We start from the raw sequence: 26630 nt of genomic DNA, 5'->3' as shown, positions 1-26630 counted from the left end.
CATTTGGTGGCACCAGTGGCACTTTTGACAGTGTTAATCTCAGAATCACATGGACCAGATCATTGTGATAGAGGAAAGGTGTTGAACAAGTTGAACGAACTAGGTTATTGGTCCCCATACATGCGAGCATTGGTTGACGAAACTTTGAGCCAATGTGAAATATGTGCACAACATAACGTTCGAAAAGGCATTAAATCACCAACAGGTCACATACCAGTTCCAGAAGGACCCTTTAAACACCTGGTGATGGACTATGTTGACATGATAAAATCGGTCAATGGTAAAAGATACATGCTTGTTATTATTGATCGATTCAGCCGTTGGGTTGAGGCTGTTCCATCAAAAACAATGGGAGCAGAGACAGCAATCAAGTTTTTGGCAAATGAGGTGATTCCAAGGTTTGGGATACCCTCTGAAATAAGTTCTGACAACGGTCCGGCTTTTATACAGAAAACATTAAAAGGTGTGTTGAAAAAGTTGCAGATCAAGCAGCGACTGGGTGCGGTTTACCACCCTCAAAGCCAAGGCATTGTGGAACGAGCTAACGCGATTTTGAAAGCGAAATTATTGAAAATCTGTGCTTCCACTAAGCTTAACTGGGTTGATGCTTTGCCACTAGCACTTATGAGCTACCGCATGCAAGTTCATAGAACTACACATTTAACCCCGCATGAAATGCTTACTGGCAGACCAATGCCTGTGCCTCAATGGAGGCTGCCGTTTGAGGGCTCTGCTCTTGAACAAATGCAAACAGAGATGAAAAGTTATGTTGAACAACTAACTGCCATCCATAGAGCTATCTATTTGCAGGAGAAGGCCAGACAATCCACTCCAGAGACTGTGGTGAAAAAACCAGTGGAGCCAGGGGACCAGGTCTTTGTTAAGCGGTTCCGGCGCAAGTGGAGTGACGTGAGATGGGACGGTCCACATGTGGTCACGCGAGCAACTCCAACCGCAATACAAATAGAGGGGAGTAACGTTTGGTACCACCTCAGTCACTGCACTAAAGTTCATACGAAAGACAAAGTGAAGAAAGATAGAAGTGAAGTGTGTGAACAAACAGGTGGTGACGATGAGGATGTTACTGACACTTGTTCAACTATGGGTGTTGGCAGAAATGCTGAACCTGGTGACAGCGGAGACAGAGATGGACTGTCGCAGGGTGCAACAGACACCACGGAACCAGCCAATCTCGACTGAACGACAAGAAGTCCCTGATCCTGAGACCTGACTACAGAGGACCAAAGACCAAGAGGCATCTCGCCAGACGACGGGTGATGACAGCATCACAGGAGGGATCCATCTCCAAACAATTAGATAAGTACAACACACGCAATGACAATCCAGACAAGCACATGCCACTATCTCTGCCAGCCAAAATAGAACATACTAGTTTTAGCAAAGGCTCAAACAGTCCAATACTTATCCATAAAAAACGCATGATTAGACAAGCAGAATTAAAATGGATATGGAAAGCTGGGATGGTTGATACTGAGGCTGTCCTCGACTCTAACACTCTTTTTGCAGCAGAAGTTAAACATGGCTCGAGAGTATTGTGTGGAAGACGACAGGGAAGAGACATAGAGGTGAGGACAGTAGGTCCTTACTTCTATGGAGGTCCTTGTAAAATCACGTTTTATATAACGGACATTGGATTTGATATAGTAGTAAAAATTGAACCTAGTTTAGCATATGACGACACTTATACTTATAACATGTTAATGACTAACCCTAATACAAACGCAAAGGTACAAGGAGAAGGTGAGCTAACTCGCATAAGGATAACTGATTTAGACGGTGTAGTAACTAAGGCAGCAGGAAGAATAAGGATAAAGGTTGCAGATAAAGATGCAGACTATGACCTATCAAAAAGAAACTTCATAATTTTCAGCTTGTTGCCTGGCGTTAACAGACGCCAAATGTGTGGTTCATTTGCATTCCCTGATGAAAAGATACAGGATGAAAAAGGCATAAATTGTAACCTAGGGGTTAGAAAGACGAATTGTGGTGTGTTTGTTGAAGCAGATGCAATAGCTTTCCTTATAGGGAGGGAATATGAGTTAAGAGTAGAATCAACAGATGGTGAGAGAATAGAGTCCAGTCTTCTATGGGCAACCCCGGAAGATGAGACTCTTCCAGAGGACGATGCATGCTCTCCAAATCTTCCCCCAGAGGACGACATTTCTATGACAACACCAGGACATGGAGATCAAGTAAGACGTATAAATGCAGACCTTCCAAATTTAGAACAGCTCCCGATTTCTAGTGAAGTGCATGATAAAGGCCCATCACCCCGAATTCCCACTAAAATAGATGACCCTCCACCCACACGAGAGACACCTACCACAACTAGCGCGACGACTACAACCTTTAAAACAACGCCTTCCCCAAATAAGGTAGGAAGGAATGCTAATGATAATATAGATAAGCAGACAGAAGTAGATCATCAATCAACACGCATCTCAGCAGATGATGTCAAACAGGAAGGAGGCGATGCCAAAACATCCCAAAATGATAACCAACCGAATAATGTAGATGACCAATTACCATTAAAAGTTGTGACACTGCCACCTGTAGAAGAAGAAACAACCAGAAAGGTTGGGGGATCGAACAAGTTTGGTTGTTCTGAAAATCAGGGCTGTCGCGATTATCAGGGAGACCTTGATACATTTTATAATGCACGCCATACAAATAGTGCTACCCCAAGATCTGTGAATAGATTACATGACATTAGATGGTATGGGTTTAGACCAAGAGGCGATGCTCTATGGCAAAGAGCAGTTCAGAACACGTGGTATAATTGGTTATGGTATACGGCTAAAGAATTAACAGCAAATGATTGTTTAATCTGTTCCGGTGCTCCTGGAGGAGCCCCAATTGTTATTCCAGAAAAATACAATTCTGTAGAATGTGCAGAGGTGCAAAGAAGTAAATGTCAAAAAGGTGAGTTTACTCCCGGAAGTGATGTTGTGTCATTCTTTAAATTACCTATGTGCGGGATAAGTTGTAGACTATTGTATGGTTCACGAAATTCTCATCAATACTTGGAAAACTGGGAGGGACACAGATTTGAGTCTTTGTGTGCTGAATTTAACCTCAGCACCACACAAAGTGCCCCACCTACTAATTATGAAATTGATTATAGTGCAGAATACGAATGTTTCGCCAGTGGAGGTTTTGCAGACAATGGAGGAATCAATGTAGGTAATACTACAGTGAAATGCAATACAACATGGGTGGTGTCATGGTTTAAACATGCAAATGTAACTCCTGTTTTTGTAGAAAAACCCATATGGTATGAAAATTTTGACTTTGCGGAACAACAATGTGAAAACATAACTATGACGATCCCAACTTTGTTTTTCTTAGGAGATCAGACATACCCAGTAGCAGACAGTTACTGGATGTGCGGTGAAGATATTTTGGTAAACACCTTACCCCTTAAGTGGGTTGGACTCTGTGCCTTAGTTAGAATGAAGGTACCCATTACCCTAGTGTATGAAGGAGTTAAAGACTTAATTGGGTTAGAGAGTAACAAAACAAGATCTCGCAGAAGCATACAGAATTACGGACTTAATGAAGAGGTTTATTTGGATTTAATTGGACAGCCTAGAGGTATCCCAAATGAATTTAAAGCGCGACATGAGGTCATTGCAGGACTAGAATCCATTGTGCCTTGGGTTGCAATTAATAAAAACGTTGAATGTATAAACTATGTTTACTACAATCAACAAAGAATGGTTAACTTCACAGTGGAAGGATTTATGGCAATAGGTGACCAATTACATGAGACCAGTAGAATGGCAATTCAAAATAGACAAGCTTTAGATTATATTTTGGCCAAAATGGGAGGAGTTTGTCATCTTATTGGTACCGAATGCTGTACTTACATACCTTTGAATACTGCACCAACAGGAACCTTTCACACTGTATTGACTAAACTAAACAAGCTAAAAATAGAAATGCAACAAAATGCTGGCCATAGTGGTTTGTCCTTAAAGAGCCTGGAGCAAATTTTAGGGGAATGGGGAACATTTGCAGTTAAGACTGGGGTAATTGTGACAATTACACTGATTGTGTTTTTTCTGCTTGTGTGTTGCATCTTGCCTATTATGAGGAGATGGATAACGATGACGGTTTACAAATGGATGACGACCGACCCGGGACCAGGGACTGCTCAACTATGAACCATCTAACAGCCGCTGCAAGAATGCTGAAGGCGTGAACGCATGCTCCTGTGTTCATGCTTTGAAGGCCAGGGACAAGTCCCTGAAGTGAAAGAACTATATTTGTGATTTTTCACAGATAAGAAGAAATTACCAGCATTAAACATTTTGTATTCAGTAAAATAATCTTGATGATGTAACGTTCCATTATCCTGCATTATACTCTGTATTATGCCTTATTATTCTGCATTACAATCTGTATTACTGTCTTATTATTTTAAATGGTAAGATATACATGGGCGGCTGTTTAGAGGACTGGGGACTCAGACTACTGACCGACTGACCTACTTAATTTTTCTTTTTCTTTCATTTACCTAGCGTTATATACTACAATACACTATAACTAAGTTCGAGTTATTTGAAATGTTTTGAATAGTTATCCTTCACATATTAAGTAATATCAAGATTGGGTTGAATGGTTCAAACAGTGTTGGTTTCACAGATCATCATGAGTAGCATGGTCAGGATGCGATTTGTGCTACGGCCGACCCCGGAGGAAGGATGGATGTTTGGGGGAAGCATGGGTCGATGGGATAGTTTCCTCTTACATGAGTTTGAAGTGAAAGAGTAAGATGCCCACAGGACGAAAAAGGGGTTTTCGATCCCATACTAATCGAATCATGGCCATGTGGAAAATGATGATCTTTCTTTGAAGGTTCAGTAATATTCACTTTGTTTTGTTATTTACTTTAGTTTTGTTATTAATCATGACATTTAATTTGTTTTTCTCAACTTGCATCCATACTGGGCTGCGTCGGTAACACTTAGATACCGTTTCATTTGAAATTCACATACACGTAAGTGCACTTAGCTGCGTAATATTACCATCACTATGCAAATTCTCATTAGTACTTCATTTTCAATGAACTACAGGAGGGAATGTAGAAGCGAATTGTGTTGCCTCAGGTCATCGTGACCTTAAGCTCACAATAATAGAGAACACAGAGCAAGCAGTTTTGGAGCCAGGTACACATTTTGGCAATAACAATGGCAGGAAACATGTGTTCGCAGGCGATAAGCCGAGTACAAGCCTTGAAAAACAAAATCATTAGGCCCACTCGCACGCAATCCGGTCACGAGCCAAGAACTTCCAGGAAATGTTATCAGAGCGTCCAGTCGTGCACATACATCCACACAGTGCAATGTTGAAACTATATAAACGCCCAGATTTGAATGGGAGTTGAGAAAAAGCCAGATGTGTTCTGTTGAAATGTTCAGCGCTGTGTTACGTGTACTGAGGACAGCATGTCAATTTGATCTTTGAAATAAACGCTTCTTCTCCCGTCCTGGGGCAATCAGATGATCAACTGAAGGTGTCCTGATTTTTGATTTTCTATCATTGAAAACCACCACAGGTAAAGGTTTGAACAAAACAGACTGTTCACACCTCCGGTGCAAGTCCAGCACCATGGACAAGTTGGTTCACGATGGGATCATGGTGGCAGGTGCTGATGAAGATAGCTTTACCATTTGTAGGATTGTTCTTATATTTTTCCTTTTTATTTGTTGCTTAATACCACGTCTCCAGTCAATGATTCAGAGAATGATAGGATCCACTCTAATCCAGTATTCAGCTGTAACTTATGTTCAACTCCGCCGAGACGCTGGTGAAGATACTGATGGTGTGGCAACTGTGTAATCTGTTACAGGGATAATGATCGCTTTCTAGGGAAGGATCGGGTAGGAATTTTCCCTCTATTGGAGAAGTTTTGCCTACTCAAGGGACAGGTTTTTGAAGCTTTTTACATTCTCAATAAATTTAAAATTTTTGCTTAAGTTTTTACATTTTAATCCTTTTCATATTTTTGTGTTTTGCATATTAATCTTTGATTACCGAATTCCCTATCTGCAATGCATTTATGATATGTGTAGTAAAAATCTTTTTAGAAGTGCTATGTGCTAATGTTTATATGCACAGCAGGAGGGAAATGTTAGGTTTGTTCAATGATGATTATAAAGTTAATGTGTATACATATAGAACATTGGAGAAATTAGATGCTTCACTCTGTTTACTGCAAACTGTCATGCAACGGTGGTAGAAATTGCTGATGTTTGTGCAAGGCTAATTACAGTTATCAGGAGACCACTCTATTCTGTGATTCAATCAGAGGAGCATTTTGTCCTATGACCTGATCAATTGCCTTGTCAGAAGAACACTCTAGTTTGTAACCCACCCCATGTGTTATGATCTGCTAATAAAAAGGCTTTGCAGAGGAAGTCAGTCAGAGAGTAGATGTAGCTGAATGTAGCTCTCTCCTTCTGCAGAAGCCGTTAAAAAATCCCTCTTCTGTGTGGACTAATAACCTAATGGGGAGTTTTACAGATTATATGGACATTGCAATGTAAGTAGAACATGAAAGGAAAAACAGAAAAATAAAGGAGAAAAGATGAAAGAAAGAGGAGATAAAAGGGAGATAATGATAAAACATTTTCAGTCTGCTTCAGCATGTGCTAAGAGATGTAAAAAGAACAACACAACCAACAGACATGTTATGAGACATACTATAAAGTAACACCTAGATACTATCGCTGAAGTCGTATTATTTAATCTGACATGTACTCTGTGTTACCTGAAGATAAGAATATGGGCTTTCTGTATGAAAGTGAATCTCTGAGTACCTGGAACCAAGCACCTGTAGTTGTTTGTGAGAGTGCACTTGTGCATGTAAAGTTTATCCAAAGGAACTCTAGCGTTCTGCTCTTTCTGCTTTTTCTCACAGTAGCTTCATCTGGTCTGTTTCTGTTTGGCTGTGACTCCATCCTGGAGAGAAATATCAGCTGCGCTGCTGCCATTAACACCTTTGTCTATAGATGTTGGAGATCGGCCTGTTATTCAGTGTAGTCCTGTTTCTCTGACTGTGACTAACTGGATGAGCTCTCTTCATCCTCTGACATGGGAGCTGGCTCGGAGCTCGTCTGCCTGGCTGTGTGTTTCCTGGACTGTGTGTCTCCTTGAACCCCAGTCTACCTCGGCAGATGGCCACTCACACTGAGCCTGATTCTGCTGGAGGTTTCTTCCTGTTAAAAGGGAATATTTCCTCACCACTGTCGCTACAAGCATGCTTCTTGTGAGGGATTACATTCGAGTCAATGAGTCGATGCAATCAACTGGTTTTCCTTAGATAGAAAACTTTAAACCAATCTGACAAGATAATCTGGTTGAATTGTCTCTGCAAAGAATCTTGAGATGACATGATGTGAATTGGTGCTATAGAAATAAACTAAATTGAATTGAATTAAAACGTTTTTTATCAAGGCGATTAAATAAAGTATTTGGTCTGATCCATAATTACCTTCATCAGTTCATCCATTCAGCTCAGTGTTATTTTTCTCAAAGCTGCATCATCTTAAACACCAACCAAACTCACATAACGAACCTAAGCCAGCCAAAAAAACCTCAGAAAAAAATGTTCCATTCCAGCAGCCAATCAGCTTCTACATGTCCTTTAACGGAAAACTCTGCATCATATCTTCACCGTATGAAACCTGTGAAACTGTCACTTAGATCCAGATCAGCGTCGCCATGGATGAAAGGCAGATGGTTCTGGTTGTTCTCTTTGGTAATTTTTAAATTTACCAACATATAAATAATTATGACCATGATATGCATAAAAACTAAAGTTGGCTATATTTAAAGTTTAGATCTCCTGAATGTCGGAGCTTTAATCCTGGAACAATATTCATGTTCTTTCTTCAACGTCTTTCTGTTTCAGGACTTTTTTCCTGGGATCTCTGCTCCATTTCTGCTTCAATGCTGGAGACGATTGTTCGACCTGGAGACAACATCACCCTCTATTGTGACTGCAGGCCGTCCACTGGAGTATATATAGTCTGGTTTAGAAACTGCTCCCATCAACACCAACCTACACTTGTAATTAAGGCACATAAAACCTCTAGAGAAAAGGAAAACTTACATCATCCTCGTTTTACATTTTTAAAGAACCAGTCGTCCGACACGTATGACCTGCTGATCATAAACGTCACTGATTCTGATGAAGGACTTTATTACTGTGGAACATTTGAACCAAAGTGGACTGAAAATGTCTACGTCTACGGAAACATCACCACAAGGATCAAACTCTGTAAGTTCTTTCTAATTTTATCAGGGCTTCTACAAGAAAAGTCATTTTACAGAAGTTTGACCAAATTGTTTTCACATTAATGTGGAGCTGAATTGGAAAAAGATGAAACATCAAGATGTTGACGAGTGGATTAATCGAATGATTTATTTAGAATATTTTAAAAACTCACTACAGGAAACTTTTGAAGAATCTTTTAAATCTTTGGTCAAACAGATGATTGTTCTTTAAATTACTTTATCATTTGACCTTTATTGACCCGGGAAAATAACCATTAAGTTTAACAACCTTTTTTCAGTAGAGACTTGGTAAAAAAATAAAAAAAGAACATAAAATAGGAAATTAGGTAACCTTCGAAATAGTTACAATAATTAAATGAATAACTGTTCCGAATATATTGAGTGCTTTTATAAAAAAGTGTTTCGGGGTTTGAGAAGAATTATCTTAAATTGCTTTTCAAATAGAATTTCATACTTCCATATATTATATATATATATATATATATATATATATATATATATATATATATATATATATATATATATATATATATATATATATATATATATATATATATATATATATATATATACACAATAGACTGTGCATTAAAGTAACGCAGGAAGTCTGGAGACGGTGCAGAACGGGGGTGTATATGTCCTTTATATAATTTACCATTACAAAATATTCTAATGAAATGTGAAAAATGACACTATTGGAGTTTTTTCCTAAATGTGTGTCTCTTTTTAGATGCAGGGTCTGGTTTCCTGCATCAGAACATTTCCAGACCAGTGGAGGAGTGTGGTTCGTGCTGGAAGCTGCTGTTCTCTGTCTGTCCTGCTGTTTCTCTGCTCTCAGCTCTCTTCTCCTCACTGCTGGTCTACCTGCTTTGCCTGAAGAAAGGTGCTGAAGATGATTTTTGACATTAAGAATTGTGAAACCAATATTTTTATTTATTTATATTGAAAAATCTTTTATACCTACAGCAAACAATGAAGCTGAAAATAAGAGATGTGACATTTCAAGGCAAACAGAAGGAGCTCAGGTAACAAACAACAGAACGGTTATTTTTGTTTTTGTTTTTTAAAAATAATCTCTGTGTTAAACTTTTTAATATGATGATGATTTTGAATATTACTTCCTAGGATGAAAATGTTTGTTATGCTGCCCTGGAAATCCATCCGCCATCACAAAGGACGAAGAGGAAGAGGACGATCCAAAGTTCAGATTTCAGTACATACTCTGCCATCAAGACATGAGGAGATTCATATTTAACACAGAAGTCTTATTTCAGCTTTGTCTTATTTCTATTTACATCTCTGTTCATCAGTGAAGCTCTTTTCAAACCAGCAATGACCTTTGCAGGCAGAGCTGCTGTTGCTGCATGTTTTTAATTAAATGTCTAACTTTCATTGTAGACGTCTTGAGTTCCTCTCTGAGACAGCTTAGTCAAAAACAGCAGCGAAGCTCCGACACGCCGTACCCTACTACTCTAATACTGGTTCTATATTTCAGTTTGCAGAAGCTCTAGTTACATTAAAATTAGTGTTGCACCGATGCCATTTTTTGGCCTCGATTCCGATACCTGGCTGTGCAGTATCGGCCAATACCGATACCATCTGTTTGAAATTGATGTGTGTGTATATTTGAAGAACTGCATACTAGTTGGATGTAAAATAATTGCCATCATGGCTTTGTCAAGCTGCTGCCTACCTTTGTGAAGCAGGAAAAAGACAAAAACAAAGTGAATCCAGTAGAACGTTTTACCTGGAATGGGTGACAATAGTTGAATAAACTTTTGGCTCTCAAAATGGTATCGGTGACCGATACGATGCCACCATTTTAGCGCTGGATCGGGACCCTGCCCAATACTGGTATCTGTATCGGTGCAACACTAAATAAAATATACTTTCAAATATTCTCAGTGGCATTTATTCAACTCAAATGTTTCAGTAATGTAACATCAGATTTTGTGACCATTTTCTTTTACAACCAGCTCTGTTCTGTTTATCTAGAAATAGAAGGTAAATCTAAACAGTTACACGTTTTTATCTCTTTTGCATGTAATAATGTTTTTGTTCACTTGAGGCCATTCAAAAGAATGAGAAACCAAAAGGTTAATAGAAATCAGTTTTAAGGACATCTCTCCTATTTAAAAAGGTTTCTTCAGGTTTAGTTTCCAGCTGTAATATTTGAGACTCCAACAGTCATTAAAGTCATCAGGTGGGGGAACATCAACAAAGACAGGAAATATTGACAGTCTGTAATGTTATGCTCTCTGATATCTTGGCCAGGTTTTGTTATCTATTAAATGTTATATATTTAATGTTCTCTCTTAAATTTTATCTAATTCAATCAGAAAATCCTTGTGTGGTCTCTAGTGATAACTCCATTAACAAATTAATCAAACTTAAAAAAATTGCCCCAAACTTGAAACCATGCTCAAAATATTTAACACGCTTTTGAATGGCGGCATCTGCTGGACAGTTATGAGAACTACATCTGAGCCTGTATCCAAGTGTCCTCAACTATTTGTTACTGAACTCTTTTTTTTTACATAATAACAGTATTGATAATGATTTAGGTAGATATTTATGTATATTTTTGTATTTCTGACATTTGAAATTTGTATGTGATTAACATCCCTTTTGTTGCATAACAGCTTGAGTTAAGGCTTTTTCTTTTCTTTTTTTTTAGTAGCAGATAGTTGTGTAATTATACCTTATAAAATCATACTTTAGGCAGTTTTTGACAGAATGTTGACAAGAATGTGGGAGGAGTGTGAGCTTCTGCAACTAGGATGGTGCTTGTGTTACTTATATATTAAAATAGTGAAGTTTTGTGCACTTTTGTTCGGTTTCAACAATTGTTATTCAAAAAAAGAATAATTTCCTCTGTGTTTGGCTTCAATCTGCTCCTCTTCTGTCTCACCTCTCCAGCTCTTTTTTATACATAGCCTACATTGTGTAGATTTACTTATATTTTTTACCCCTTTTATAGAATAGAATAGAAAATCCCTTTATTGTCCCACAATGGGGAAATGTACAGCAGCAGTAAGATTATAGAAAATGGTCACACAAAATGTGGACCTTAGAAAAATGTATAAGAATAAAATAATAGTGAAGAGTTCAAATATAAACAATAAAATCCTGTACTGTAAAGTGTTTTAACAATATAAAACTGGAGAATAAATAACCAATATACAGCTATGGACATTTCTGCAGTAATAGAGATGTGCAGAATGACAGCAGCAGGTTATTTAACTAACTAAGGTTTCTATCTTTTATTTGTTCATGCTCCCGGTGGTTGGAACCTTTATTCCACTCTGGATTCGTGTTAATGTAGTCTTTGTTCACTTTACAATAAAAAAAAATGAAAAAAACTTAAAAGAAACAGTTTTAAAAAGTTCGGGATTCATCTTTTCCTGCTTTCTGTGTCAATTATCACAGTTGCTAGGCGACAGAGCCTGCGGCGGTAAAAGCCGCTGAAAGCTGGACTTGTTTGAATTCACAGCTAAAACACTTCCTGTCTCCTTATTTTCACGGACTTCACAGGATCCAGTCCAGATCCGTTCTTGGAGGATGCAGACCATCTTGAATTCCAACACAGCCTGCATGGTGAGGAGGCAGTAGTTCCACTTCCGGTTGTTTGCCTCCAGCCGGTAAAATCAGAGAAGAAGAAAAGGAACATTATTTTGAAAATTCCAGCGGATGTTGTGTTTGAGCCACTTCCGCCAGCCCACCGCCAGTCTTATAACTACAGCCTGGAGTTTTGCGGATAATCCGGCTGCTGTCGGCTGTGAGCCTCAGAAATGATGATGAGGAGGATCTAGCGGAGAGCTGCGGAGCCTGGAGGACATCATCCGGCCGGTAAATGTCCCGCTTATAGAGCTGCACGGACCGGACGGTCCACTAACTGGACCTAGCATCTGCTAACTCACTCTGCTCCAGCATTCACAGTCAGCTCCAGGTTCTCCTAAAGTCTTTTGATCCTCCGACCTTTCCGATCACTTCCGGTTCCTTTAATGTTCCTTCGGATCGGTCATGATTACCGAACAGCTTCTATCTCCAGGCGGCTGAGCTCCAACTGCAGAACAGGAGACGCTCAGGTTAAGTCAAACCAAAAGTTATTCCAACTTTGATCTGATCACGTGGTTGTTTAACTGCAGTAAATCAGAAAGTGCCGTTTAAATGAAACCCAGTTCCTCCTGCCTTTTTTCTTATATTTCGAGAATATTTCGAAAGTTGTAATATTTCAGAATAAATTCGTAATATTACGAGAATGAAGTCATCGTTCAACAACCTGGTTCAGAAAGAAAGCTATGAGCTCCGCCCACCAGATCACGTCCGACCAGCTCCACCAATCAGCAACCAGAGTCCACTTTGACATCCTGCCCAGTTTGATGCTGCTGCTAAAAGATTTCCTGATTTTTCAAACCGATGCTAAAGTAGAACTTCACATGATGCTCCGCATTCCTTTTAGGGAAGAAAGAGCTTCTTGGAAGAGTTATCATAAGATAAAACTTGTTTCTCGTAATTTTAAGACTAATCTCGCTGTGACTTTATTCCCGTAATGTTACTTTATTTTCGTAATGTTACAACTTTATTCTCATACTGTTACGTCTTTATTCTTGTAATATTCGACTTTATTCACGTAATGTTACGACTTTATTTTCGTAATGTTACGACTTTATTTTCGTAAATTTACGTCTTTATTCACGTAATTTACGACATTATTCACGTAATTTTCGACTTTATTCGCGTAATGTTACGATTTTATTTTCGTAATGTTACAACTTTATTCTCATAATGTTACGTCTTTATTCTCGTAATAGAAGGGGAAAAATATCTCTAGCCTGGCCCTAACACTCCGTCGTACATCCTGTCCACTCCCTCTGCTCTCTGCCCTCTGCTTTGGGTCAAGATAAAAAGCTCTAAAATAAGATTATACAACAACTGAAAATGCTGTGAATCTATGCTAAACCAGCTGGTGGCGCTGTGACACAATGACGGTAAAGAGCTGGGAATGGAATTAGCACTGATCTCTATTTATTCCCTTCCGCTGATCGCCCGTTGGTGGGGTTGAAGTCGTCATATTGGTACTCCCTAGTTAAATCGGTCGCAATGTAAGCAATCTGTGCGCTACAGCATCAAACAACGATGATGTTCTCAATTTAGCGGGACTTAAGACTTTTACAATAAAGATAAATTCATCACTTTGACACAGTCTGGCTGTTTCATAGCATCAGTAGATTAATGTAATTTATAATAAAAAGAAGGCTCATCACATTGCATAGTCATTATGAAGTCAATGAGGTCTATAAATCATGTAATATAACATATTATACAAATAAATCACAATAAAATAAATGCATTAATGGAGCAGAATAATACTGATGTGCCAAAAGTGCTAAATTGATGATGTACATGTAATATACATGGATTTATTAGATTGTCGTGGTAATTACATATTACCTGTCTGATAATGCATCATATATATATATATATACACTACAAAAACAACAACATCCTCCACTTAATAAAGAACATTGACATTTCACAGTAAAATACTTTCTATCTACTCTACTTTCTAGTTTCTTACGTTAGACGCAATGTTGTTGGCTGATTCAATCAATATCTTCCAGTCAGTCCAAGAGAAGCCAGACTAATGTTACACTACAGACTATACTATAGGATCCATCGGCGTATAGATGGATTTTCTTGGTTAGTTCATCCATTCACTGTAAAATTACCAGTGGAACATTTTTCTAGAGCCAGAAAACTGCTTGTTTTTGCAGCCAAATGCTTCACAGGGAGGAATTTTTACTGAGCGTCTCCATGGGAGCGGGGAGTACCAGCATGACAGAGTAAAAATAGATCAGTGGTAATTAGTCATCACAGCGCAATTTTTAGTTTCATTTTTATAAACTATTTTATTCAGAAAAATTCCAATTATGGTAAAATTTTATATAAATGAAAGAGGCAGGGAGGGGCGGAGCCTCCAGCAGCTTCACTCATGGCTGCAGATCAACACAGAGGGATGCTGTGTGACATCACTCCATGTTTACATCCTTTCTAGCTGAAATAATGAATGATTGCTCCTTTAGATGTAAGGTTAGCATCGTTATAACGTCGGGCAGGACTTCCTAAAGTCTGCCGCCTTCTGGATGAAGGGAGAAACCTGAAGGACAAACGATTGATGTGAATCCAAACATTTGTTAAAACAGAGAAGATCCTCTGACTGCTGTGAGCTGACTTCTCTTACTCTCTGTGTTTCAGTCTTTGCGATGCTCTCTCGCCCTCCGACCCTGATGGAGACGAACGGTCGGGGATGCGACCCGGCAGCAGACCCCGCCTCCCCGCTCCTCCCTGTGGCCGATGCAGGTGGTTCTGCTCCTGTTCCTTCTCAGTCTCTCACATGATGAAGGTTATAACATCACATGTTTCTCTCCTGCAGGGCGTCTCTCTCCCCCTCCTCCCCCCGCCGCCCCCCCATGCTGCTCCTGCGCCTCCCTCTTGCCTCGCCTCTTGGCGGCTCACCGGATGGAGGTGCGGCGCCTCCTGCGAGGAGCTCTGTCGTCCCTTGGCCGCCGCCTGGACTCTCTGGAGAGGAGGAGCAGGAAGCAGAACCAGAGGAGGAAGAAGCAGAAGCAGGGCGGTGAAGGAGGTGAGTCCTTTCCAACGTTCTCCTCGCTCTTCTGCTCCCTCTGATCTCACCGGGTCACTTCCTGTCTGTAGGTTCACCTGCCGTCGTCTGCAGCTCCGCCTCCTCTTTCACATCGGCCCCCTCATCAGACGTCATCATCTCCTCATATTCACCGTCATCCTCCTCTTCGTCTGATGTCGACAGCTCGCCTCCCACCTGCAGCTTCAGCCAATCAGAGCAGAGTAGGAGGAGCAGTGAGGAAGAGGAGGTTAAGAGGAGGAGGAAGAGGAGGAGACATGAAGGCTCCGTTTATTCAGGAAGGGAAAATGATGAGGAGGAGGAGGAGAGGTTTGTGGGTCAGATGGCGGTGTCCTACAGAGGAGGAGGAGGAGCTGAGGGGGAGCCGCCGATCCTCCTGCTCGACTTAAACCAGAGGAAACGCAGGCGGAGAGAAGGCGGAGCCAGCCAATCAGAGAAGTCCCTCGCCGTGGCGGTCAGGAAGAACGGCTTCAGGTGAGTCAGACGCCATGAAGCGACGCCATGACCCGGTTCCGTCCGACCCGCCAACGATCCTAAAGCTTTTTCTCTTCCAGCTCCGTCTCCCAGCATGCAGTTCTTCCTCTGCCTTCGGCTGTGATTGTTCAGACCTGCGACCAATCAGAGGCGATCTCCTTCAGCCGGTGGACCTTCTCTGACATCATCAGCCACCTGTCCCTCAATCAGAGCTGCTTCGACCCCCGACTCACGAAGACCACCTTCATCTTTAACCCCGCCGCTGTGCTGCACCTGTCAGCGGCTGCCATGGAGACGGCATTAGACTGGGTGAAGGGCGGAGTCTGTTGGAGCCCTCCGCGACCTCTGAGGGACTGGACGGCCCCTCCCAGCCTGAGCAGCGACCACTGGTACGTAAGCGGCTGATCAAGAGGAATCAGAACCAGGACTCTCTTTCAGGGAGATGCGGCTAACACGCTAGCAAACGATGAATCACCATGGCAACCACCTGTTCCGCTGCTCTGGGTAGAAATGGCTGCTGTGAAGTCAGACCTCAGACCAAGGAGATGATAAGCAGGGATTAAAAGCAAACTGAGTTAATACTGAAATGAAATCAGAAGCTTTTAGTGTCAAATATGCCGTAAAGAAACACATTTTCCTGTAGAGAAGAAAGAACAAACAACAAATTAAGAGAAATAGAAATGTAAAATAGTACATTAGGTTGCTTCTGCTGCTTTCATTCAGCAGTAAGAACAGTAATACCAAAATGAATTGAATGGTAGTGCAGTAAAATGAAGTGTCCATTAGGGGGAGCTCTCTCATTCAGGTTCAGCTGTTTGGGAAACAAAGGGATCTTAAACCTGGCGATTCTTCCTCTCACACTCCAGCCTAACATTCTTGGTGAAAGCATTTCCTGAACTCCTGTGGGAGAAAGGAAGGACAACATCCTTTTATTCCTGAGACACTGGCTGACACCGTGGGACAGAGTGTAGGTCTGGACTGGGAGAGGAGGATGGGGAACCTGGAGGGCAGGCTTCCTCACTCCTGGCCCTCGAGGTCCAATCCTGCACGTTAGATGCGTCTCTGCTTCCTGTTCCTGCTAATGACTCAGGTTAGCTGAACCGACATGAGGACAATGCACCTAAACAACCACTGACCTCTAGATTTAAACTCAGGTCCTTCTTTCTACCAACTGCAGCACCATTCATTACAGTTCAATTAAAAAAATACTTTATTAATCACAGAATTATGCAGTAACTCATAAGTACTTTTTGTTAAAACAGATGTTGTAGGTGCTGGTGAAGATTCTCTGTCATCCAGTTTATAGTCATTCCAAAAACAGTTAGAAAACAATCCACTGGACTTTGTTCGCAAGTTTGGAGACGTTTCTCTTTCATCCAGGAAGCTTTTTCAATTCAAAATGTCAGAAATAGCGTCGAGTTCCAGGCTTTATACAGCAGCCCAACAAAGCCTTGTTTTTGTTTAGAAAACATGCATATTGCAAATAAAACTAGAAGACGGGTGGTTTGAGAGGTTCCTGCTATCATCACAACCTCACACCCTTTACAGAGAAACATAAGACCTCACCTATTCAGCCAGGCCAACAATTCCCTCTAACGACCCCCCTTTCAGAGACATAGACAGGTATGGGGCATTACAGGCTAACAAAGAAGCCAAACGACCCCCATTCCAAAGGGGGGGACCCGTTCATCCGTTTCTATTTGCATGTTTTTTAAAACCAAAACAAGGCTTCGTTGGGCTACTTTATAAAGCCTGGAACTCGGCGCTATTTCTGACATTTTGAACTGAAAAAGCTTCCTGGATGGAAGAGAAACGTCTTCAAACTTTGAAAAAAAAAAGTCCAGTGGATTGATTTTTAACTTTTTTGGAAAGGTGTTGTGGATGGTAGCTGTAGGCAGGAAGGATCTTCTGTAACAGTCTGTCTTACACCGGATCTGGAGAAGCCTCTGACTGAAGACATTCTGTTCTCATTTAAAAATGTTCTGAAGAGGAAGCTGACTGTTGTCCTTGATGTTCTTTACTTTATGAAGAATTATGAATTGTTTATGAAACAATGTCCAGAGGTTCTAGAGGAGTTGATAGAGCAGAGCTGGCCTTCTTAATGAGCTTGATGAGCCTTTTTAAGTCATTAGCTCTGATACTGTCACCCCAGCAGACAGTCTGTCTATCAACAGACTGATAGACTGGGTTCCTTCTTTAAAAAGTCTTAAAAGTCTTTGAATTCTTCAATATAAATCTAAGGCCTTAATTGGGTTTAAATGTCTTAAATCGGTCCTTCCTAGGTCTTAAAATTGTTACCACCTCATAAATAGGATTTTGTTTTTGTAATCCATATCAAAGACTAAAATAATTGACAATATTTTTTTTCCATTTACCAAATGGCTCACTGATTCATTATTGGTAGGGATGCACCATATTGGGATTTTGGCCGATATCCGATATGCCGATATTTTAAAACTCACGTAGCCGATAACCGATATCGATACTGATGTTAAAGCTGGACAAAAATAAGTAGTCATTGAAAATAGCAGTTTTGTTATCCATTTCTGACACTTTGAAAAATAATATACTCTAATATATTTTCATATGCTGATATCAAATAGATTTTTAAAAACGCGGTATCGATCTATTTTACTTTCAAAATCTCATGAAATTTCATCGTTCTGTTACAAACTCTTGTGATATTTTGCAAATTCTTGTGAGATTTTGTTAGTAAAATAGATCGATACCGCGTCAATATATCAACATATAAAAATATGGCAACATTTGGGGAATTTTGGGGGGATTTCGTAGCATAACGATGACATATAGCAATATTTCATTAGTAAAAGAGATTGATATGGTGTTTTTAAATGGCAATATATCAGCAGATGAAGATATTGGGATATTTTAATGGATCAATATTTTTTCCCTCGTCTTTAGAAGTTTTTAAATCTGTAAAAAAGAAGTTTTTGAGGAAGAAGTAGTATTTTTTTTTTTTTTTAGACTTTAGAAACTCAGAAGCTGATTAAATATCGGTGGGGTGGCCGATGTCCGATATTCAGTTTTAAGGCCGATACCGATAGGGGGCCGATTATATCGTGCATCCCTAATTATTGGTTCCATCCCGATAGCGAAACCAATAAAAACGCCACTAACTTTTTATCTGAACATCATGAGGAAGTGGAAATACAATGAAAATTGGTTAAAAACCAGAACCAGGGAATGTAGATGGATCAGAGAGTCATCCAAGCTCAGCTTGATGGAGTCAGACACGCGAAGCGTCAAAATCAACTTACCCAGAAGCAGCAGGTGTTTCTCTGTTCTCTCTGCAACGCCTCCTAAAGTAAACGTTCAGATTCATGTGTGAAATAAAACTAGTGAAAGTAAAAATAGAGATTAAACTTCTTTACTTTATTTAACTAAAAAAAAGGTTCTACACTGTACTTAATTTCAAAAGTAAAATGAAAATGTCGCCTCAGATGATGATTTTAAAAACAGTTCTCTGGTATTTATCATTGCATTAAATAGGATTAAAGTTAAAAGCATCATCAGTATGAACATTGAAGGTCTAATAGAGGATTAATATTAGAATCTGGTTCCTGTTGTGCAGTGAAATCCTGCCTCCTGCCTGTCAGGTGTTTCTGTAAACAGGTTTCCTTAGTTGTTGTCATGTTCTTATCAGCATGGAAAAATTTAATGAGTCAGTTTGGAGAAAGTAGGAGTAGAAAGTACAAATATTTGTGCTTAAATCTGTACAGATACTGATAATTAATTATTGCTCTGACTCGACGGTTCCCCATTGTGGCCTCTAGGTGTCGCCAGAGTTCGCAGCTCAGCCTGTTCCCACAGTAATTCTATTGTTTATCCATCTGGATTTTTGTGTGGAAACGGCCGTACCGCTGAGCTTTGTGTGTGAGACTCCCTGGTTATCCCCAGAGTCTGTTACCATGGTGATTCACTCAGAGCTACTTCATCCTGTTTCCTGGAAAATCTCTGATTCCTCCACTTTTTTAACTCATCCTAGATCAACCAGTTTGATTTTGAATCTGTTTATTGACTAAAATCTGTCTGATGTTTCATCTTCAGCTACATGAGAAGGCAGAGCAGCAGGTGAGCGACTCTAAACTCTGTATGTTTTCTACGTTTTGTTTATAAATTCAATCCTCTGTTTCAGTCCTGCAGGTTCGGTTCTGGTTCAACACACACAGCGATCCAATCACAGCGCCTGGAGCCTGCGGTTCCCCAGGCGACGGGCCTCTGCTCTGCCTTTATGCTCAGCCAATGGGCTGTCTGCTGCCCTCCCCGCTAACCAATCAGCAAACGTGAAGGTGCAGTAGAACTTGGTTCAGACAGGAAGTTTCTGAGGAGCCTCCTGATGCTGATGTTGTTGGTTTTTGTGGTCCAGCTCAGTAAACGAGTGTCCCAGATCAGAATACGGCGGGCGTCGCCGCGGGAGACGCCCCTCACACCGATGGGACTGCCCAAAGTTAAACGGTGAGAGACCAATCATCACAGATTTCATTTCTGGATCATCTGGAGAATCTGAATATTTATCAAAACAGACTAAAAAGTTCCCAAAAAATTAATAAAAATAATTCAGTTGTTGGTGAAATAAAGTGAAAGTCTGAGGCTTTCGGCTGCGCTGGGCTGCGGTTATCAGGAGCGAGCAGCAGGAAGGCTGTGGGACGTCGGGGATGTGATAAACATCATGCAAATCATGTGACTGTAGGTGAAGCAGTGATGATCCCTGTTCTGTTTCCTTCTCCAATCACACTCTAGTGTGAGGATTTTTTTATCTTACCAGTTTGGATTAATGATGGTTCTGACCCTGTTAAATATTCAGAACCGTTTGGATTCAGGCTGATTTCATGGTCACAGAATCAGGGATATAAGTTTGTTCATTTTAAATGAATGGCTGAAACAGGCCTCCGTATGTAGGTGAGTTTGAGGCCATGATGAGCGCCCACAGCATTTGACTGATGCAGAAAATGGTTTGTCGGTTTCCAGGCTTTTGAGGGCTGATTCTCTCTTCACATTCTCTAGTGTTAAAGGAATAGTACACCCAAAACATGATTAGCCTTCATTTTCTACTCACCCCCATGCTGAACAACACTCTGGAGTACTTTTTTGATATCTCAAATGCATCTGGAGATCTGGGAGGCTTCTTGCTGTCTGCTGACATTCAAATAATGGAGGTCTATGGTGACCGAGGCAGAAAGGTCCATAAAAGTCCACAAAAAAACGTGTCAATATTCCTCCATACTGCTCGTCCAATGTATTCCAAGTGTCCTGAGTGGGTAGCGTCCAGAATTTACTAGAAAATAAGACATTTAGAATGTTTTTAGAGCATAAACAGTAGTGTATAGGATTTCCTGAAAGCGCGTTCACGACGCTACGGAAGCCGGCAGACCAAACCAGATGAAAGTGCGCATTCAGCGTCTGCTCTGCCGATAATGCAAGCGTAGAAGAAGAAATGTGCTGTTTACCTGTGCAAAGAAAGAAACAACGAAAGAAAAATGTCTGAGGACTTCAGTGTTGAGGAAGAGCATGAGTTCTTTGCTGAGCTGAATGCGCTGGTTTGGTCTGCCGGCTTCCGTAGCGTCGTGATCGTGCATGTGCGCGCTTTCAGGAAATCCTATACACTACTGTTTATGCTCTAAAAACATTCTAAATGACTTTGTTTCGAGTAAATTCTGGATGCTACCCACTCAGGACACTTGGAATACATTGGACGAGCAGTATGGAGGAATATTGACACGTTTTTTGTGGACTTTTATGGACCTTTCTGCCTCGGGCGCCATAGACCTCCATTATTTGAATGTCAGCAGACAGCAAGAAGCCTCCCAGATCTCCAGATGCATTTGAGATATCAAAAAAGTACTCCAGAGTGTTGTTCAGCATGGGGGTGAGTAGAAAATGAAGGCTTATCATGTTTTGGGTGTACTATTCCTTTAAGATCCTTTACCTCCAAAAGGAGAAAAAACACACATTAAAAAGTTAGTTTCAAATAAAAATCAATAAACATCTGTCTCTCTTAACAGAAGCACATTCATATCACATCATCCCCTCCATTTGTTTTCAGTTTCTCTTTGATCCAGCTATGACATCAGAACTAAAGATCATACACTGCAAAAAATCTAATATCAGAAATCTAGATAAGTAATTTTTTCTTAAAATAAGTACATTTGTTCTTGGATTTAAGGGGTAAAAGAGACATTTTGCCAATGGAGCAAGACAATTTACACTTAAAATAAGAAAACACAATTGGTTTTTCTTATTTCGAGTGCATATTATCTAATTATCTTATTTTAAGAGTAAAAATACTAATTCCATTGGCAAACTACCTCATTTACCTACTCAAATCAAGGGTAAATACACTTGATTTAAGAAATGTATACTTATTTCTAGATCGTTTTTCCAGTGTACTGACGCTATATAAAAAAAAACTCTGACATCCTTCAAACATAGTTTATTTATTTAAAGCTTTAGACGAGCAAATATAAAATGATCCCTTCTATATATATATATTGTCCACTAGATGGCAACATGGAGCAAGTGAAGCATCTTGATGCTTTGGCTCATAATAATAATAATTGAACTTTATTGATCTGACATTGGAGAAATTTACCTCTGCATTTATCCCATCCCCTTGCAGAGTGGCAGCCTGTGGGACTTGAACTCAGAACCTTAGATTCCAAGCTCTATTCCCTAACCATTATGCTGCCACTCCCCTTCATAAGTGGAGGAATTTGCCTGAAAGCATCAGAGCTTTAAAAGCATTTATCACAACTTCACTAGAAGAGAACATTATCATTCGGCTGGAGTAAGATAGATCAGTACAGGAAGTTAAAACTTCAAAATAAAGCACCCTCAGCCAAATAAAAAAAGATAACCTTTACATTCTTTAAAGAGGAGTTTCTTAGCAGATCCTGGTTATAATTGTCGGTCATCCAGGTCACAGTCATTCCAAAAAGTTTGATTTCAAGTTTAAAGATGTTTCGCTTCCCATCCAGGAATCTTTTTCAGTTTAAAATGTCAGGAATAGCGTTGAGTTCAAGGCTCTATGGAGTGGACCTAAAACAAAGCCTCGAACTCAATGCTATTTCTGACATTTTTGGGGCATTGCAGGTTTAAAAAGAAGTCAAACGACCTCCATTCCAAAGGGGTGGATCCATTCGTCTGTTTCAATTTCCGTGTTTTCTAAACAAAAACAAGGCTTGTTGGGCTACTGTATAAAACCTCGAGCTCAACGCTATTTCTGACATTTTTAATTGAAAAGACTTCCTGGATGGGAAGAGAAACGTCTTCAAACTTGGATACAAAGTCAGGTGGATTGTTTTTTAACTTTTTCTGAATTTCTTAAGCAGATTCAATAAAATATTAAACGGACATTGAAATCATAACAGTAACAACTCTGCAGGCCAAAGGCCAAACTTCAGTTTACCTTAGAAACCTTAAAAAAAGCAGCATGTAGGAGTTTGAAGATGCGGGGTAGTTGGTCAAAGCTGTTTTTTAGGCAAAGGAAAGAAACACAGTCAAATTCCTGGAGATTTTTTTTCCCATTGAGATGCTGGAAGGCTTGAATAACATCTTCTTATTCTGTTTTTAGAGGCAGAGTGGGAGGGGCCAATGGAATTACTGGTTGGGGATGCAGATAGACCTTTTCCCCTTAGAGTCAGGATATTTCCCTCTGCCAGAGGACCATATTTTCCTGCCCAGTCAGAGAGACAAGCCCACACTCATTCAGAAACTGTATTTTTCACCACTAAGATCTGTATATCTGGACCCAGAGGTTCTGTTTGACCGGTCAGATGTTCCACTGCAGACACAGGAAGATGAGTAGCAGTGGTGTTCACAGACTTTCTGAAGGACAGGGGCGGAAAAACAAGGGCACTAATAGCACGTCCACACTCCTGTAAAGGGCATTTCAGGAAACATTTTTCAGCAATTGCCCGCCAACATTGACTAGGATCTTCCATCCTTGGCTCATGTATTTGGTTGATAAGCAGTTAATTCTGGGTTTTTTCTTGCAGGTTAAAGAAGAAAGAGTTCAGTCTGGAGGAGATTTATACGAACAAGAACTACGAGTCCCCCCCAAGCATCAGGTAAACCTTTGACCCGATAACAGATTCAAACTGGCCCTAAACCAGACAAACAGGTTGGTTCATCTCTGGTTCAACTACTTTGGGACATCATCCGATCACAACAGGCCGATTTGATTTACCACAAAAAGTCTCCCTTTGGGATTTATATATATATTAAAAAATCATAGTGAGGTTCTGATTGGTTAGTATTTATCTGCTTACGTCATCAGAGGCCCTCGGTTTCTCACGTTTGCCCCGTTTACACCACTCTCTGAAAACCGATCCGCGCCGAGTTCGGACCGAGCTTGGATCAGTTAACCTTGCCGAACTCGGTACCTTACGACCATTTCCACACCAAGCTAGCACGGTTCCGCGCCTCCTAGAGAGGATCTACGGTACTACTGCTCTCTAGAGGGAAAGAAGCAAAACAACATGGCGGCGCCCGTAACATTCGGGAAGTTTGGTTATAATTGTGAAATTTAGTCGTTTGCGGAGAATCGGGGGAAGAAGGCAGCCTTTGGTGAATTTACTTGACAGAGTTGGCGTTTGGGAAGTGGATACGACAAACGATAGTCTAATCAGTGCTTACTGACGCAGGAAACGACGACAGACGTTGAGGTTCATCACACTGCTAAGCAGAATCATCACTGGAAATCGTGCGGCACGTTAGGGAAGCTGGGATTTTTATGGATGTCTGAAGTTTCCTGATTTCGGAGGCTGACTGTAAGGAGATGACGCCGTCTGCTCTTGCGCTCTTGGTTATCTGAGGACTGAGTCAGAGGTGAACCGTGCCAAATCCTACTGAAGAACTAGTACCACGTTAGCGCTAGTGTTGCCATTTTTTGGCCCAGACATGGATACCCGATACCTGGCTGTGCAGTATTGGCTGATACTGTCAGTTTGAAATTGATGTGTGTTTATATGAAGAACTGCAAACTACTTGGATGTAAAATAATTGCCATCATGGCTTTGTCAAGCTGCTGCCTACCTTTGTCAAGATGGAAAAAGACTAAAGCAAAGTAAATCCAGTAGAACTTTTAACCTGGAATGGGTGACAATAGTTGAAGAAACTTTTGGCTCTAAAAATGGTATTGGTGCCCTAGTTGTTGGTACTCGCCGATACCGATACCACCATTTCAGTGTAGCCCTGCCTGATACTGGTATCAGTGTAACACTAGTTGGCGCGGTTCAGATATGCATGCCATTTATACTAGGGATGGAACGGTTTATGAAAACCGTCCGTACCGTTCGGTTCGACTGTCTCGGTTCGGTTCGCGTGTGTTGCGTTCGGGTCATGCGCTGCTCCTTTTTCTCATAGGCGAAGCGTTTACACTCCAGAGCAGAAGGTGGCGGTACTGCGACCAAAGCCAACCACCAGTAGTAAACAAGAAGAAGAAGAAGCGAAGCAGCGTAGCCGGGTGTAGCAGAAATTAAATCAGTTGTTGTGGAGAATTGTGTGGGTATGGCGAGTGGGAAAGAACAGGAGTTGGAAGACGCGCCAGCAGCACTTTATAGGTCTGCTGTATGGGACCACTTTGCATTTAGAGTGACCTACGATGACGGCGGAAAGAAAGCTGTGGATAAAAGTGCAACAGTGTGCAAGCATTGTGCAACACGTTTTGTTTATGCTAACAGCAACACGACCAACATGTCAGGCTAACAATCAACATATAATGAACCGAACCGAGAAACCGTGACCAAGAAACCGTGAACTGAACCGAACCGTGGATTTTGTGAACCGTTCCACCCCTAATTTATACTCAATAGTTATCTCGGTTACCGTGTCGGACCAATCTCGCCACGGTTTTAAAACGGTAATGGAAATGGGGTTATAGACTCGCTCTCCCAGCATGCTTTGCTTGTGTCTCTCAGGAGCCTTGAAACGATCTTTGAGGAGCCTCGAGAAAAAGACGGAGCGTTGCTCCTGGTTGGTCAGCAGAAGCGGCGCCGACTCCTCCTCTTTCCTGATTTCACTCAGCCAAGGAAGAGGAAGAAGCCCCAAGGTACGCCATGAAACGTCGTTAACTGTTGTTGTTTTTTTATGGCTGTTCAGACATCATCCAGCAGCGGATACTTTTTGTTTCCTGTTTTCAATCAAAAATACTTTACTAATCCCAAAGGGAAATTAAATCTTAAATCTTTTCCTTGAAGGGGTGGGACTTCCTGTGTCCTTGATGCCCAGAAAACGAACGGCGGTGCGACGTCAGAACCACGGCGGAGGATCCGACGACGGCAGCGATCTGGACGTGATGCTGGTGGAGCGGCTGAGCGAGCTGGAACACTTCCTCACGCAGCAGGGCCTGGACGTGTGAGCCCTGTGTGACATCATTTCCTGTTTTCCAGGGGTCAAGGACAGTAGGAAGACGTTTTTTCCAGAGGGGCAGTCTGTAAGCGGGAAAATGCACCCCTGCCTGCCTGCCTGCTGCACTCTGGTCCACTGTGGTTTGCTGCAGTACTCTGTGGTACGGTGCAGTACTCTGTAGTACGGGATAGTACTCTGTAGTACGGTGCAGTACTCTGTGGTTTGCTGCAGTACTCTGTGGTACGGGGTAGTACTCTATAGTAGTACCTGCAGTGTTTTGAACTGTGATGTTTATTTCTGATGAAAATGGTATTTTTGGAACAAATAAAGTTGGATTGTTTTTTCTCTGAAGCTTTCTGACTGTTTTGTTCAATGACCGTCTCTGCTGTAACCTGGACTGACGTGTGAGGCTCCGAAAGGTTCTGCTCTTCCTCCAAGAAAATCTGCAATCTGGGAGAATTTCCTGCTGAATTTAAGAGCATTTTACCTCTGTGCCAAAGAAGGATATGATTCATCAAGGTTCCCAGAACACTGGACCCTTAGAAGCAGGAAGCCGACAGAACGGAGCTAATAGGAAGGTTGATCAGAGGTATTTATCAGGCTGAGGGGAGGGGATCCATGCAGGGCCCCATGGAGGAGGGACCACAGCTGGATTAAAGCTGGTTTGAACACCTCCACCTGTTGAGCCCCCTTTTCTTTTTTTCCTTCGTTGGTTCCAGTAAAGCAGTAAAATGTCTTAAGTCTGGTTCCGTCTACAGGGGAAAGTTTCATCCCTGAATCATCCAGAGGTTAAAAAGGT

At 41.0% G+C, this 26630-nt stretch overlaps 2 protein-coding genes across 5 annotated transcripts in view; both read left to right on the top strand.

Annotated features, from left to right (window-relative positions):
* The window catches only part of LOC119774474, a 45110-nt gene extending 35259 nt beyond the window's left edge, over positions 1-9851 (top strand). The window contains exons 1-5 of one of the 2 annotated variants that reach the window (XM_038271997.1): positions 7742-7786; positions 7940-8308; positions 9056-9208; positions 9292-9350; positions 9451-9851. In XM_038271997.1, the coding sequence (XP_038127925.1) occupies positions 7750-7786; positions 7940-8308; positions 9056-9208; positions 9292-9350; positions 9451-9564 (732 nt within the window). In that variant the 5' untranslated portion in view covers positions 7742-7749 and the 3' untranslated portion in view covers positions 9565-9851. Of the gene's footprint in view, positions 1-7741; positions 7787-7939; positions 8309-9055; positions 9209-9291; positions 9351-9450 lie in introns of those variants that run through there. The other variant, XR_005279540.1, reaches the window with a different exon arrangement.
* A 2157-nt stretch (positions 9852-12008) lies between these two features.
* wu:fi75a02 lies at positions 12009-26182 on the top strand. Of its 3 annotated transcripts, none has more exons than XM_038272009.1 (11): positions 12009-12170; positions 14584-14688; positions 14762-14971; positions 15043-15463; positions 15544-15852; positions 19532-19555; positions 19620-19773; positions 19851-19939; positions 23479-23550; positions 25402-25532; positions 25681-26182. In XM_038272009.1, exons 2-11 carry the CDS (start codon positions 14592-14594, stop codon positions 25839-25841), a joined length of 1668 nt encoding a protein of 555 aa, XP_038127937.1. In that variant the 5' UTR covers positions 12009-12170; positions 14584-14591; the 3' UTR covers positions 25842-26182. The 3 variants fall into 3 exon arrangements, with proteins under 3 accessions (XP_038127937.1, XP_038127935.1, XP_038127936.1); XM_038272007.1 differs by having other exon boundaries at positions 12010-12174; XM_038272008.1 differs by lacking the exon at positions 12009-12170 and adding an exon at positions 12201-12413.
* Positions 26183-26630: the final 448 nt, after the last annotated feature.

The sequence above is a fragment of the Cyprinodon tularosa genome, unplaced genomic scaffold, assembly GCF_016077235.1.
Source record: "Cyprinodon tularosa strain WSP-4 unplaced genomic scaffold, ASM1607723v1 ctg813, whole genome shotgun sequence".
Taxonomy (NCBI): domain Eukaryota; kingdom Metazoa; phylum Chordata; class Actinopteri; order Cyprinodontiformes; family Cyprinodontidae; genus Cyprinodon; species Cyprinodon tularosa.
Note: the sequence above shows the minus strand (reverse complement) of the source record. Positions and strands in the feature narration are given on the sequence as shown.

Coding starts and splice junctions, on each gene's coding strand:
- wu:fi75a02 (XM_038272009.1), top strand. CDS start 14,592: ATGCTCTCTCGCCCTCCGACCCTGATGGAGACGAACGGTCGGGGATGC. Junction 14,689..14,761: donor CCTCCCTGTGGCCGATGCAG/GTGGTTCTGCTC, acceptor TCTCTCCTGCAG/GGCGTCTCTCTCCCCCTCCT. Junction 15,464..15,543: donor GTCAGGAAGAACGGCTTCAG/GTGAGTCAGACG, acceptor TTTCTCTTCCAG/CTCCGTCTCCCAGCATGCAG.